The 14,259-nt window shown below is 40.2% G+C and overlaps 1 protein-coding gene and 1 gene segment (V, D, J or C); both read left to right on the top strand.

Annotated features, from left to right (window-relative positions):
• The window catches only part of LOC147004003 (T-cell receptor beta-1 chain C region-like), a 500,214-nt gene that overhangs the window by 410,829 nt on the left and 75,126 nt on the right, over positions 1 to 14,259 (top strand).
• LOC147004004 (anionic trypsin-2-like) lies at positions 7,442 to 12,269 on the top strand. 2 transcript variants are annotated; one of them, XM_085839709.1, is made up of 5 exons: positions 7,442 to 7,481; positions 9,665 to 9,824; positions 11,050 to 11,303; positions 11,731 to 11,867; positions 12,120 to 12,269. In XM_085839709.1, exons 1-5 carry the CDS (start codon positions 7,442 to 7,444, stop codon positions 12,267 to 12,269), a joined length of 741 nt encoding a protein of 246 aa, XP_085695835.1. The 2 variants fall into 2 exon arrangements, with proteins under 2 accessions (XP_085695835.1, XP_085695836.1); XM_085839710.1 differs by having other exon boundaries at positions 11,050 to 11,307; positions 11,735 to 11,867.

Genomic DNA, 14,259 nt, shown 5'->3' with positions numbered 1-14,259 from the left:
TCATTCATTTTTCCTAGCCTTTTAGGCTTCTCTCCTGCCTTCCCCATACCTGATCCTGTCTCCCCTTTTTCCTCCTGCTCCTTTCTCCTATTCAGGTCTCTCCCTCACTCTGACTCCCATGATTATGTTGTTCACCCTTCTAAGTGGGATTGAAGCACTTGGGCCTTCCTTCTTGTTAGGTTTCATTTGATATGTGAGTTGTATCCTGGGTATTCTGAATTTTTTGGCTAATATTCACTTACCAGTGAGTACATATCATGTATGTCCTTTGGGGTCTGGATTGTCTCACTCAGGATGAGATTTTCTAGTTCCATCATTTGCCTCCAAATTCATGATGTCCTCATTTTTAATAGTTGAATAGTACTCCATTGTGTAAATGAATCACATTTTCTATATCCATTCTTTGATTGAGGGACATCTGGGTTGTTTACAGCTTATAGCTCTTACAAATAAAGCTGCTGTGAAGATAGTGGAACATGTGTCATTCTGATATAGTGGAGCATCTTTTGGGTGTATGCACAGGAGTGGTATAGCTGGGTCTTTAGGTAGAACTATTTCCAATTTTCTGAGGAACCACCAGATTGATTTCCAAAGTGGTTGTTCCAGTCTACCTTCTTCAGTTCTTTGCATATTTTTGATATTAGCCCTCTATGGAATGTAGAACCCAACATTAGTGAAGATCTTTTCCCAATCTGTAGGTTGCTGATTGATCCTATTAACTGTGTCCTTTGTCTTATAGATAGGAAAAGAAGGGGAAATCTATAGAAAACAAGCAAAAGATAAATGGAATTATTTTATAGGAGGAAAGACTGTATATGATTTAGAAATAAATAGTATTAGAAGGAGAGTACATGAGGCTATGAAATTGCTATAATGAAACAAAGATTAAAGCATTAAAATATGATGTATAAGTATATACAAAGCTAGTACTTCATTTAAGGGCTTTAAGACCCTTATCCTAGATGCCTGGAAGTCAATATTCTGCTAGTATTCTTTAGATGTAGATGTAGAACTCTCAGTTTCTCCTGCACCATGTGTGCCTGGATGCTGCCATGTTCCCATCTTGATGATAATAGGCTGAAACCTCTGAACCTGTAAGCCAGCCCCAATTAAATGTTGTCCTCATAAAAGTTGCCTAGATCATGGTGTCTGTTCACAAAAGTAAGACTCTAAGACAATTTTACATCCCTTTCCTCTTTTCCTGTTTGTATTCTTATTCAGGTAAGTATACCTATGTATACTTTTCTCAGCACTATTTGTAGAGGAAACTATTCTTCCTAAATTGTCTATTTGGAGCATTTTTGTTAAGATCAGGTAGCTGTATCTACATGGCTATTTTGGTGCTGTGGTGGTTTTTTGCTACAATGACAGTGTATAATAACTTGGATAGGTACTGTAATGTTGCCTTCTTTTTACATTCTACTCAAGATTACATTGTCTATTCAAGGTATGGACTTTAGTTTGGTTTCATCTAGTTCTATGAAGAATAGCATTAAAATTTGATGCAGATTAAACATATACATAAAATTTCTGTTAGAGCTTTTAATGTTTGATTGATATATGATCATATCACCTGCAGAAATTAATAATTATTTTTGAGATTGTAATTACAAAATTTCTCCTTTTGTTTTTCCTTAGAATTTATGGTCACTTCCTAAATTATTATTATATGCATATATGTAATGTGTATATACATGTATATGCATATACATGTATTTTTCTAAATATAATCTACTCCACCTGTATAAAGTTACTTTATATGTTTGTTTTCAGGGCTACCTATTTGGCATTGGAAAACCAAGAGATGTGTTTGGTGTCTTACTTCCTGGAGAAAACCACCTTTATCACTTCCAATTTTCCTTAGTTGCTCATAGTTATTTGGGTTGACTTGAATCCTGATGAGGATTTTTTGCAATAATTTTGGCAGCTCCCTTTGAGTAATAATTGATTAATTTACACTTAAACAGTCTCAAATGAGACATTATGGGTGTAGCTTCTAACAATACTAGACAAGATAATCTCACAGTAATCTTCCTAATCCTTTGGCTCTTACAGTCTTTGCATGCCCTCTTTTGAAATGTTGTCTGAACCTTAGATATGGGAGTGTTTTATAGATATATTCACTGGGACTGGGCTCCACAACTCTGCATTTTGATTGGTTGTGTTTTAATGTAGTGGTCACTGTCTATGGCAAAAAACTATGTTTTTCTTAATGAGGAATGAAGACTATACTTATCTGTGAGCATAAGAAGAAAATGTGTTCTTAAGCTGTCTATACTACTAGAGAAACACAAGAAACACTCCACTCTAGCACTATGATAGGAAATAAGCTCTACTTTTAGAAGAAAGGTAAAGGTATAATCCCTACATTTTTCCTCAAGCAGCTACTAATGAAAGTCACTTTCTTTCAGAGATATAGATTCTTTATATTTGAAAATGAGGTAAAAGTATCTGTTATCTGATGTATGTGTGTTATGCAAATAATTGTGGGACAAGAATAATGCAACCAGAATGCTCTTGTCAGAGCATGCTAGTCTAGAGTATGACTGTGATGTTGAACCCTTAAAAACTAGTGGTTGTATATGCTTTAAAAGATTTTGATGAAGGGACCCTGGCATAGCTGTCTAGTATGAAGCTATGCCAGTGTCTGACAAATACAGAAGTGGATGCTCACAGTCTTCTATAAGATGGAACGCAGCAACCCCAGTGGAGAAGCTAGAGAAAGCACCCAAGGAGCTGAAGGGGTCTGCAACCCTATGGGTGGAACAAAAATATGAACTAACCAGTACTCACAGAGCTCGTGTCTGTAGCTGCATATGTAGCAGAAGATGGCCTAGTCGGCCATCAGTGGGAAGAGAGGCCCCTTGGTATTGCAAACTTTATATGCCCCACTACAGGGGAATGCCAGGGCCAAGAAGTGGGAGTGGGTAGGTAGGGGAGCAGGGAAGGGGGGGGGTATAGGGAACTTTTGGGATAGCATTTGAAATTTGAAATGTATATACAGAAGATATCTTTTAAAAAAACTAATTCCATTATGTAAAGCTTACTTGATCATCTATGAAAAGCACAATAAGAGAATAAGTACAACATTAATTTAAAAACTATAATCTACAGCACTAAATATACACAAAGAAATTAACCACTATTTTCAAAATTGAAATACAATGATTTGACAGTGTGAAACATTGAACAGAAATTAGGAGAATGTTTTACAGAAGAACACAAAGTAATATGTATATTAGAATAAATAGTATGGGAAATAGCATAGACATTCAAATGAAGAGTAAATGACTGATTCACCAAATGAACCATACTGCTCTCAATCTAGAATATAAAGCAATAGTTCTAATCTACAGCAGTCTTCTTATCCTATGATTGCTAAAATCATGGTGAAAGATGATTTCATGCGATTAATATGAGCACAAAACATTAGATAGTTAAACTTCAACCTTTACTTATAGAATTCTACTGTCATGCCCTTCAAAGTTTCTTTACAGATAAGGACACTGTGAGAACAATAAGTCTTGTCATCGTTCTGACTAAAATGATTTCCCATATGCTGTTGATGTGGGACACCTGGCCAGTATATGCTGGAATGCTGGAATACTAGTACAAATATTTGACTTTTTCCTATAAAGCAGCACTCTTATAAACACTTCACAGCAAGTAAATAAAATAGAACTGACTTGTTTTGGGTGGGAGTTCTGGCTGTTGCGCTGTAGACAGTGACAAAGAAAGAGGTCATCATAGTATCCCTGAGCTGAGCTGATGGCAATATAAGTTAAAATTAAAATCAAGAGATATCCATGCATGCAGACAACTATGCCAGTCAAAGAAGGCAGGAAAAGGTGGCCACAGATCTTCCTGCTGCCTTACTAGTCAGATGGGCCATAACGACACAGAAACCTGCATGCTACCAAGTCATGTAGTACAGGTGGGGGAAGACAGGGGAGTGGCCTTGGGTTATGAGAGTAGATAAGCTGACCTTGCCCCTGCCAACTGCAGCGCTCAGAAGGGAGGTACATCACCTGGGCAGCACTGATCTAGCTCTGGTAGAAGGGGCACAGATGAACAAGCAAGATGTACATGAGAACATAAGAGCTGGACCTACTAGTTCTCTTATGTCTGACGTGAGGTGGAGTAGGTGAGGTTGTAATGCCCTTACTCCTAGCTCCCTGCCACATGAGGTAGTCCAGATAACTGGCCCCAAGAACATGAAAGCAGATCTGTTTCTGTCCCTCAGTGGTTGGAGAGTAGGACCTGTAGCTTACCTGGGCAACAGTGGAGCTTGCCCTGCTGACAAAGGCATAGGTGAGCCATCCCCAAGTGTGTATGAGCTGGACAATCAACCCATCCCAAAATCTGCATCATCTGAGATCTGTTAGAACTCGTGAAAGGCAGGTCCTATTGATCCAAAACATCAGGATCTCCATGACACAGGACAACAACAAGATAACTAGAAGTTCTCGTTAGGATCAGATATTGCTGGTGTCACAGAATTCAGAGACCTCAAATGGGACCAATGACACATTGCATTGAGCATTTGCATATGAAGATGATGGACAGTGGGATGTTTTGGGCCAAACTGTGGCGTACTACAGCTTCCACCATAAGATATTTTAGTCTGTTTTGTTTTCTTTATTTGTTTTCTTAGTTTGTGTGTGGTTTTGTGGTGGAGGATGCAAGGACAAAGGGAAATATGAGAGGTTTGGCAGAACAGTGGTACAGGGCAGCACATTGGAGCTGCCTCTGGGGGCATGGGTGTGGGTGAGCCAGTGCTGAGGTCATGAGAGCAGAAGATCTGACCCTGTCCTGGTAGCCTCAGATAGCCTATCCAGAGCAGTGTTGGAGAGTTCACCCTGGTAGTGCAGATAATAGAAACCCTACAAGCTGACCAGCTCAGCCACCACCCAGGCCCAGATCCAAACGTCCCACCCCAAAATCCATATCATCTGTGTTTGGGCTTGCAAAAGGGCCAATCCTTCTCATTCAAAGCTGTAGGATGTCCATGATACAGGGAAACAACAGGATAACTAGTAGAAGTCCCAACGAGGACCCAATATTGAAGGTGTCACAGAATCCAGAAACCAAGAAACAAACAAATGACTCATTATATTGTATATTTGCAAGTAAAGATATGTGGGAAGATGGGTAATTTTGAGGCATGCTGTGACACACAATGCCTTCCATTAAAAGATATTGTACATACTCTGTTTAGATTTTTGTTTTAGGGTGTGTGCGTGCATGCATGTTTTGTGCTGAGGATTGCAAAGATAGAGGGCAGATGTGAGGGGATGGGGAGATGAATAGGACTGGGATGTATAGTATAAAACTGACAAATCAATGAAATATTTTAGAAAAAATAAGAAAAAAAAGAAAACATGAAATGTTAACTATATTACAGAAAATTTGCTTACTATCTACCCAGCCACAATAATATCCTAGCAATCTGACAGATGATTATGCATACCCATGTGTTAGACATGGTTCAACTAGATACGAGGTCATGGTAATACAAGTTTATGAGACACATTCCCAGGTAAAATATAAATTTGGTATTCAAGCTCTGCCAAGAAGAAAATGAAAAGCAGAGTTGAACTCAAGATGTTGAACTTGACAGGCAACTCTGGCTTGCTTAGCAGTAGCTCTTTAGATGCCATCTGTGGCAAATCTCACACTTCACAGGAGTTTCCATAGCTTTTTGTATCCTTGAGACCATATGGCAATTTTAGATCATTCCTTGGACAAAAATGAATCCTCCTGAGTAATATCATCTTCCTTACTAATTAGAGATAATTCCATTTTTATTCTTTATTATACACCAGTTTTAAAAGGGTAAGTGAGGTTCCATACATAAACAATGTAGTGTATGACTATTGTCTGTTGTCTGAAACATCTTGTAAAGCTGTCAAACATTTTATAAATTGAACAGTACTCTATTTAAGCAATACCTATGGGCTACTTAATGAGATTCAGGGCTCAGAGGAAAGGTGTATGAGTACAAATTCTATTGTGTAGCTGGGCCAGTCATACCAGGGATGGGTACAGGAAATATTTAACAGGACTCTCTTGGTGCCTTTCTGGTATCCATTTGCTTTAACATTCTCCATAAGTGACATGTCAAAACCAATCACTAGATTCTGAATTCAAATTTTGGTCTTTGTATAGCATCTCTAGAATGTTTGTTTATCTTATATATTTTAGTAAATTTAGTTATGAATTTTGATTGTTCTTGTTCCTCAATAAGACTAACTAAAAATGGAAGTAGATTCTGTAATAGGGATCCTAACATTAGCTCATAAAATTAAATGTAATCTCACATATCATTTTTCAATAAACTCCATCTAGGCATGTTATGTCTCAATAAATTTCAGCCCTACGACTCTGAGGTTTGTTAGAATTCATCCAGGGATATTTTACAGGAAAGTTTGCTCTTAACTAAGTCTGATATAATATTGTCACTGAAAAAATAGAATATTAGAATCCTCGTATATTTTTAATATTCATTTCTATTTCTAACTTTGATCCCTGACTCCTTGTCAATTTAGTAATCTCTTTATTGAAGGTAATTCTCAGACAGAAATCAGATTGACCATTGTTCAAGTCCTTCTTCATATCTGACCTAGACTATACACTTCTATATCAAACTGTGTTTTTGAAAGAAGGGAAGTTTAACCTTTAGTACAGATTATTAATATAACCATGAAGATGCTGTAAATGGACTTATAAAAGCTTGAAAAGATGAGTGCCAAAGTCATGACAGAGAGGAGAAAGGAGAATGTGATATTGGCCTATCTCTGGAACATATTGAGGAAGCTCCTCCTGAAATTTCAGTTTTCACACTTTGAGCTACTCTCCAAGTAAGATCCCTGTTGGAAAGGAGATTCAGAGAGAAGCCCACAAGACAAATCATGTCTGTTTCTCTCTCTCCCATATTGCTTCATATTTTAATACTGCTTACCAAGGTTCTTGGATATGATCTTTCTATATGATGAATTGTTCTAGAGTTAAGAATCATCAACTCATAGTCATTAGATCCGGATACAAGACATTTCTTTTCATGAATCTCTAGGTCTCAAAAATCTACTCATCTACAAATACTGTGTCTTACTCAAAGAAGTTTCCCATGATGTTAGAGTATATCTTAGGAATATGGGCATTCTCTACTATCAAACTTCTTTCCATCAGTCTAAGAAGGTCAAGCTACATACACAAAGTCTATGGTTCCAGCCTCCTTTCAAGAATCACCTGCTTTCCTTGTCCTTATCACCTACCCACAGAGTAGACAAATAGGGGAAAGATAATGTAAGGGCTCTGGGAAGGGGAAACCCACAGGTGTGCTTGTATAGAAGCAGTGGGGGCTCTCCCCTTAGTCCCTCCTTCTCCCTGAATTGGGGTATAAAGGCAGGCTTCCATCCAGGGCTCACTACCTTCTGCCACAATGAGTGCACTCCTGTTCCTGGCCCTTGTGGGAGCTGCTGGTGAGTTCCATGCTTTCACCTAGGTCTTGCTCTTCCTTCTAGAAACCATGAACCTTGCCACCAAGGCTGCTTTCCCATCCTATCTATACACCAATATTTTCATTCTTCCTCCAGCAGCAGCTCTGCTTCCAATCTTTCATGCTTCTCTGTAAGTTTAAGTTTTTTGTCTCTTCCACTGTAATTTATTATATGATCAGAGTCTAAAAAGGAAGGTATAGGGAGGTTCTATGAAATTAACCAGCAGACCTCCTGGAGATTAAGGTAAGAGTCTTGCTGAAGACCAGAGTTTTCTCTTACTGTTCTGGGGGCCAGAAGCCTGGATTTTGGCAATTAACTCTCTTTTGCTTTCCTGAAGCCAAAACCTGATGGCTTCTGGCAATTGAATCTTTCTGCTGTTTAACAACAGGGGATTTTAAAAAGAAACTTAGTTACTTAGGCTCTTTACTCTTTAAGGACCCTCCTGCTGGCCTAGATAGCCTCAGAGCTTATTAACTCTTTGTAAGCCAGAAAGATAGAATACGTATAAGAGAAAGGCATGCACACACATACACACACACAAACACACACACACACACGCACACACACACACACAAATATACATTTGGTAGATGACTTAGAATGAATGTATTACCTTGGTCTTTAATTTGTTCCAAGCATATTTCTCTTTTTATAATTTATGAACGTTCATTGTACCATTTTTTATGCAGCTTTACTTACTATTCTATGAAGAGGAACATATTTTATTCTTGATTTGAGCTTTATTATACCTTTCTGGCAAAACAGATAAAACCATCTTCTTAAACTTTCTTCCTAAGATTATTTGAATCAAATCAGTAATTCTATAAAGACATTAATACAACTAAACAGAATTAATTCATGAAAGTTTATCTTTAAATTGATGGCAGGAAATTTGCCCAATAGGGTGAGATGATGCCCAAGAAACACGAGGCTATGAAATTATGGCAAGAAAGGCATATCAGCAGTAAGGAGCAATCCTGAGACAAAGTCTCTTGTGTTTATACGTCTTACTGCTTCCTGCATGCAACCATACAAAAGAGTGGATCACTTCCAGAAAACTCATTTGCTTCACATAGCCTTTCATACAAGGCTTGTGCCAATTAATATCTCAAAATTCTTACCTTATGTGTCTGGGACAAAGACAATATTAGGAAGGACACTTCTATTATAGATATAGACACACACACAGAGTTTTAATATATCAAAGTGATGTTAAGACTAATAAACATGCAGTATAATTAAAAACCAATAATCTTTGGTTATAATATCAACTAACCTGGAACTATGGGGCTTGCAGACCCTGAGTTACCAACCAGGGAATATGCTTAAGTTGGACCAATCCTATACATTTGTGCAGCTTGGTCTCATGTGGGGCCCTTAACAAAGGGGACCTAGGATCAGTTTCTGAGCCCTGTCATTGTATCCCTTCCTCACACCTGGATTACCTGGTTGGTTCTCAATGGGAGAGGATTTGGTTGTCTTTCTGGGTCAAGAATCCCCAGTAGGGAGGTACCCAAGGGGAGCTCCCTTTTTCTGAGGGGAAGGACAGATGGCAAAGGGGAGGGATTTTTCAGGGAAGAATTGAGTAGGGAGAGGCTGTGATTGGGGAATTTTTATCTAGAAATAAAAATAAAGAAATAAGGTAAATAAATAAAATAACATTACATTCTTCTCTCTGATATAAGACCTACTCTCTATTTGTCATTAATATATAGACATGACCTATTAAAACTTGTAGGTACATAAATCTCCACATACCCAGGACTTTTTCTAAAATAGTTTCAACCATCCTAGACACTTTAAGCACTGTTAGCCATGGGTGTCAATGAATGATGAACTTGAGATCAAACCAGATAGTTGATTAGACAACCATCTCTGTGCCCTATTACTGCATGCTGACAATATCGCCTGTCCTTGTGCTGTCCTTGGTAGCCCTTCAGAATGGACTCAACTACAGAGTGTTTTTCTATTGTCCTGCAGTGATGAGGATCTCTGTATGTTGGACATACTGCCACATACCTACTGGGAATGCAGTGATACCTTCTTGTGTTCAATTTTTTTTTTTTTAACTCTCTAAGGACACCTACCTACCTGAAAGCTGAGGGCTCCACTTTCCAACACCTTGAGGAACTGTCTTCTCATTGGTCTTCTTGTCTTTATTCAAGTTGCCTTCCCTGTGGATGATGATGACAAGATCGTTGGAGGATACACCTGCCCAGAGAATTCTGTTCCCTACCAGGTGTCCCTGAACTCTGGCTACCACTTCTGTGGAGGTTCCCTCATCAATGACCAGTGGGTGGTGTCTGCAGCTCACTGCTACAAGTCGTATGTGATGGGTCCTGACTGTACAGAACACTCATTTGGTCTTTCTAAGGGCATAGTATAAGGTCAGCCTGTAACTGAGGGTATAGAGTGAATGGGTATAGTCAGACAAGTGAGATTACTTACTGCAACTTTTTCACACGTTTGAATAGAATACAAAAACAGTATAGGAAGTCTTTCAACACATAAGCCATCCAAAATAATCAAACATAGACATAATCAATGCAAGGAAAGTTGATTTTAGAGTAAAAAGAAACAAACATGAAGTCATATAAACACGTTTACAAATAGTGACTGTGTATCCTATATATCGGTTGATAAACTCAATTTCAGAGAGTGTGAACAATTTGTAAGCTTTTGAAAAGTTCTAATTTCAAATAATTTCACTATGTACAGAGCACTGGTGATAAATTTTGATACCAACGAGTATAAGAACTGAAGGAGCATCAAAATAATAATTAAACAAATAATTAAACAATTAACAAACACACAAGCAATAAATAAAAATGAGATGTGAGAAGTTGATCTTAAAAGGAACACAGGTTTATTTTCTCACTATAAAAATGAATGCAGAAGCTGTCAAAGATTTTAACAACCGGTATCTGAGACCTTCAGCAAGAAGTGGTATCAGAGTTTTCAAAAGAAGATAGGTTTTGTCATTCATTTTCTTCACCAGTTATTTTTATACTCTACTAGGACATGAGTAATACTGTCCCCCAAATGGGCTATCAACCTTCACAGTCGGTTAAAATTATAAAAGGATGTTATTAAATAATCGACTGAACAACCTGATAGTCTAGATTGAGACTTATAAGGTTTAGAGTCAGTAAAAGAGAATGAACCTCTTACAAAGTCTCAGATTCCCATTGTGAAGGTTCAGATACCACATACTGACCCTTCTGGTGGAAATGCAAAAGTACAGCGTTCTTCCAAAGGGAAATGGGGACTAAAAGTTCCTGTGTGTAGTGACCTATGACACAGTGGATGAAGAGGGCTTCAAATGACCTCTTAATTCCTTAGCCCTGGATATTAATAAAGAGCAATCTACACAGCAGTCATTCACCTCTGCCCCTAAACACCATCTCTCTCAGGAAAAAGAAAAGGAGGGTGTGGCACTTCTGCAAGGTTTTGAAATCTTTAGAGACACAAAAGAGTGAGGGGCTTGAGAAACTTGTAATGTCTTGAGTCAGAGAGTAACAGACTGCCACATTCCTCCTCATCCCAACAGCCGCATCCAAGTGAGACTGGGAGAGCACAACATCAACGTCCTGGAGGGCAATGAGCAGTTTATCGATGCTGCCAAGATCATCAAGCATCCCAACTTCAATAGGAGGACCCTGAACAACGACATCATGCTGATCAAGCTCTCTTCCCCTGTGACCCTCAATGCCAGAGTGGCCACTGTGGCTCTGCCCAGCTCCTGTGCACCTGCAGGCACTCAGTGTCTCATCTCTGGCTGGGGCAACACTCTCAGCTTCGGTGGTAAGTAGGACATGTCACTTTCAACTTCTCTCTCTCTCTCTCTCTCTCTCTCTCTCTCTCTCTCTCTCTCTCTCTCTCTCTCTCTCTCTCTCTCTCTCTCTCTCTCTCTCTCTCTCTCTCTCCCCCCAACCCCCGCACTGCAATTGTACTGAACTTACTGCTGTCTAGATGTAAATATATTGCAGGTGCAGTACAAGTACACATTTGCACCAAAAATAAACTGATCCCCAGAATGCTGGCCAGGCACATGCAGAATGTACTATTATGATCTTAGGAAGGACATCAGCAGTGCATATTGTGGAATCAAAAAGCCATAGTTTCTAAGTGGATGTTCATATCTTTGGAAACAATCCACTGCTTGCCAGCTGGTTCAATGCTGGGTTGTTGTGTGGATACAGGAATCTTTAATCTTTTCCTTTCCTCACAGTCAGTGAACCAGACCTGCTCCAGTGCCTGGATGCCCCACTGCTGCCTCAGGCTGACTGTGAAGCCTCCTATCCTGGAAAGATCACTGATAATATGGTCTGTGCTGGCTTCCTAGAGGGAGGCAAGGATTCCTGCCAGGTGATTGCCACTCTCCACTTAGGCAGACCTCTGTTCTTCTGGGAGTGGGGCTTCAGAGCCTAGTGGTGTGAGAAAGAAAGTGTGATGTGGTGTTGTGGTGAATGAGGAGTAAGGGGATCTTCTTTGGATTTCAGCAAATAGTGGGGATAGTAGATGGGCTGTGGAGATAAAGAAATGTTAACATGAGAATAAACAGGTATTGAGCTTACTATACGCATGCCCTTACTAATAGACTGTGTTCCTCTTTCCCAGGGTGATTCTGGTGGCCCTGTGGTCTGCAATGGTGAGCTCCAGGGCATTGTCTCTTGGGGCTATGGCTGTGCTCTGCCAGACAATCCTGGTGTGTACACCAAGGTCTGCAACTATGTGGATTGGATTCAGGACACAATTGCTGCCAACTAGAGATTCCCAATCCCTCTGCAGTCACTGTCAATAAAGTGAAATATTCATTACTGCCTTTGTTTCTGCCTCATCTCTTTACCCTTTAAGCATTAAGGGAAGTTTTCATTTTAAATTATTCTTCTTATCAGTTGAATGTTCCTTTTTTGTTGTAATAAAGGGGATTTATTTGGGGGAAGGGGAAGGAGAAACTGGGTAGAGACAGACAGGAGCAAAGTGATGAGGACAGAGAAGGAGGAACAGAGAAGGGCAGAAAGAAGGAGGGAAGGGAGGCTGCCCTTGGTAACACAGAGAGAGAGAGAGAGAGAGAGAGGGGGGGGGGGGGGAGGGAGGGAGAGAGGGAGAGAGAGAGAGAGGGAGAGAGGGGGGGGAGATGAGTGTTCTTTTTTGTTGTATTTATCATTCCATGACTCTTCTTTTGTGTTCTCTCTCTCTCTCTCTCTCTCTCTCTCTCTCTCTTTCTCTCTCTCTCCCTCTCTCTCTCTCTCTCTCTCTCATTTTTAATTTTATTTAATCTTTTTTTCCACTCCAAATTTTACCCCCCTCCCACCCATGGACTGTTCCCCATCCCATACTACCTTCCTAGCTAGTCTCAAGGAGGATGTCCCCACCCCAACCCCCACACCCTATCAGACCTATAAACTCCCTGGGGCCTCCAGTCTCTTGAGGGTTAGGTGAATCTTCTCTGACTGAACTCAAACTCAGCAGTCCTATGCTGTATATGTGTTGGGGGCCTCATATCAGGTGGTGCATGCTGCCTGGTTAGTGGTCCTGTGTCTGAGAGATCTTGAGGTCCAGGTTAATTGAGACTGCTGGTCCTCCTACAGGGTTGCCCTCCTCCTCAGCTTCTTCCAGATTTTCCCTAATTCAACCACAGAGGTCTGCACCTTCTGTTCACTGATTAGGTGTAAATATCAGCATCTGACTCTTTCAGTTGTTTTTTGGGTCTTTTGTAGGGCTTGGAGCCTCCCCTTGAGCTGGCTCCCACTTTGGACCTGTAGCAGGACCTCCCTTTCCTCAGGCTCCTCTCCATTTTTGTCCCTGAAGTTCTTTCAGACAGGAACAATTATGGGGCCGAGTTTTGACTCTGGGATGGCAACCCTATCCCTCAATGATGCTCTATCTTTCTACTGGAGGTGGGCTCTTAAAGTTACCTCTCCCCACTGTAGGGCCTTTCATCTAAGGTCCCTCCCTTTGAGACCTGAGAGTCTCTCACCTCCCAGGTCTCTGGTACATTCTGGAGCCCACACCCACCCCCCCCCCCCCCACTTCCTAACTCTCAAGGTTACCTGTTTCCATTCTTTCTGCTGCTCCTCAGAGCTTCAGTCCTCTCCCTCCACCCAATACTACATCAGGTTCCCCTATTCTCACTCCTCTCCCCTTCCCCACAAATGTCTCTCTCTCTCTTCCCCCATGTGATTGCTTTCTTCTCTCTCCCAACTGGAATAGGGGCATCCTTTTGGGGATATTCCCAAGAGTGGTATTACTGGGTCTTCAGGTAGATCTTTTTCCTATTTTCTGAGGAACCTCCAGATTGATTTCCAGAGTGGTTGTACCAGTTTGAAATCCTGCCAGCAATGGAGGAGTGTTCCATTTCTCCACATCCTTGCCAATATGTGCTGTCACCTGAGGTTTTGATCTTAACCTTTCTGATTGATATAGTGTGGAATCTCAGAGTTGTTTTGATTGCATTTCTCTGATCATTAAGGACTTTGAACATTTCTTTTGGTGCTTCTTAACCATCCGAGATTCCTCTGCTGTATCAGAGTACTAATGACTTCATAGAATGAATTAGGTGGTATTCCTTCTGTTTTTGTTTTTGTTTTTTTTTTAATTGGACATCTTCTTTATTGACATTTCAAATGTTACCCCTTTTCCCATTTCCTCTCTGGAAATCCCCTATACAATTCTCTCTCCCTCTGCTTCTATGAAGGTGCTCACCCAACCACCCACCCACTCCTGCCTCCCCATCCTGGCATTCCCTTACACTGGG

This window comes from Mus caroli, unplaced genomic scaffold (genome assembly GCF_978045245.1).
Source record: "Mus caroli unplaced genomic scaffold, Mus_caroli_1 scaffold_7, whole genome shotgun sequence".
NCBI classification, from domain to species: domain Eukaryota; kingdom Metazoa; phylum Chordata; class Mammalia; order Rodentia; family Muridae; genus Mus; species Mus caroli.
The sequence above is the reverse complement of the archived record's forward strand: the minus strand, read 5'-3'. Positions and strand labels throughout refer to the sequence as shown.

Bases quoted from the DNA above. Each gene is read 5' to 3' on its own strand.
- LOC147004004 (XM_085839709.1), top strand. From the start codon at position 7,442: ATGAGTGCACTCCTGTTCCTGGCCCTTGTGGGAGCTGCTG. The intron at 9,825-11,049 runs GTATGTGATGGG...TCATCCCAACAG, and splicing joins GCAGCTCACTGCTACAAGTC to CCGCATCCAAGTGAGACTGG. The intron at 11,868-12,119 runs GTGATTGCCACT...CCTCTTTCCCAG, and splicing joins GAGGCAAGGATTCCTGCCAG to GGTGATTCTGGTGGCCCTGT.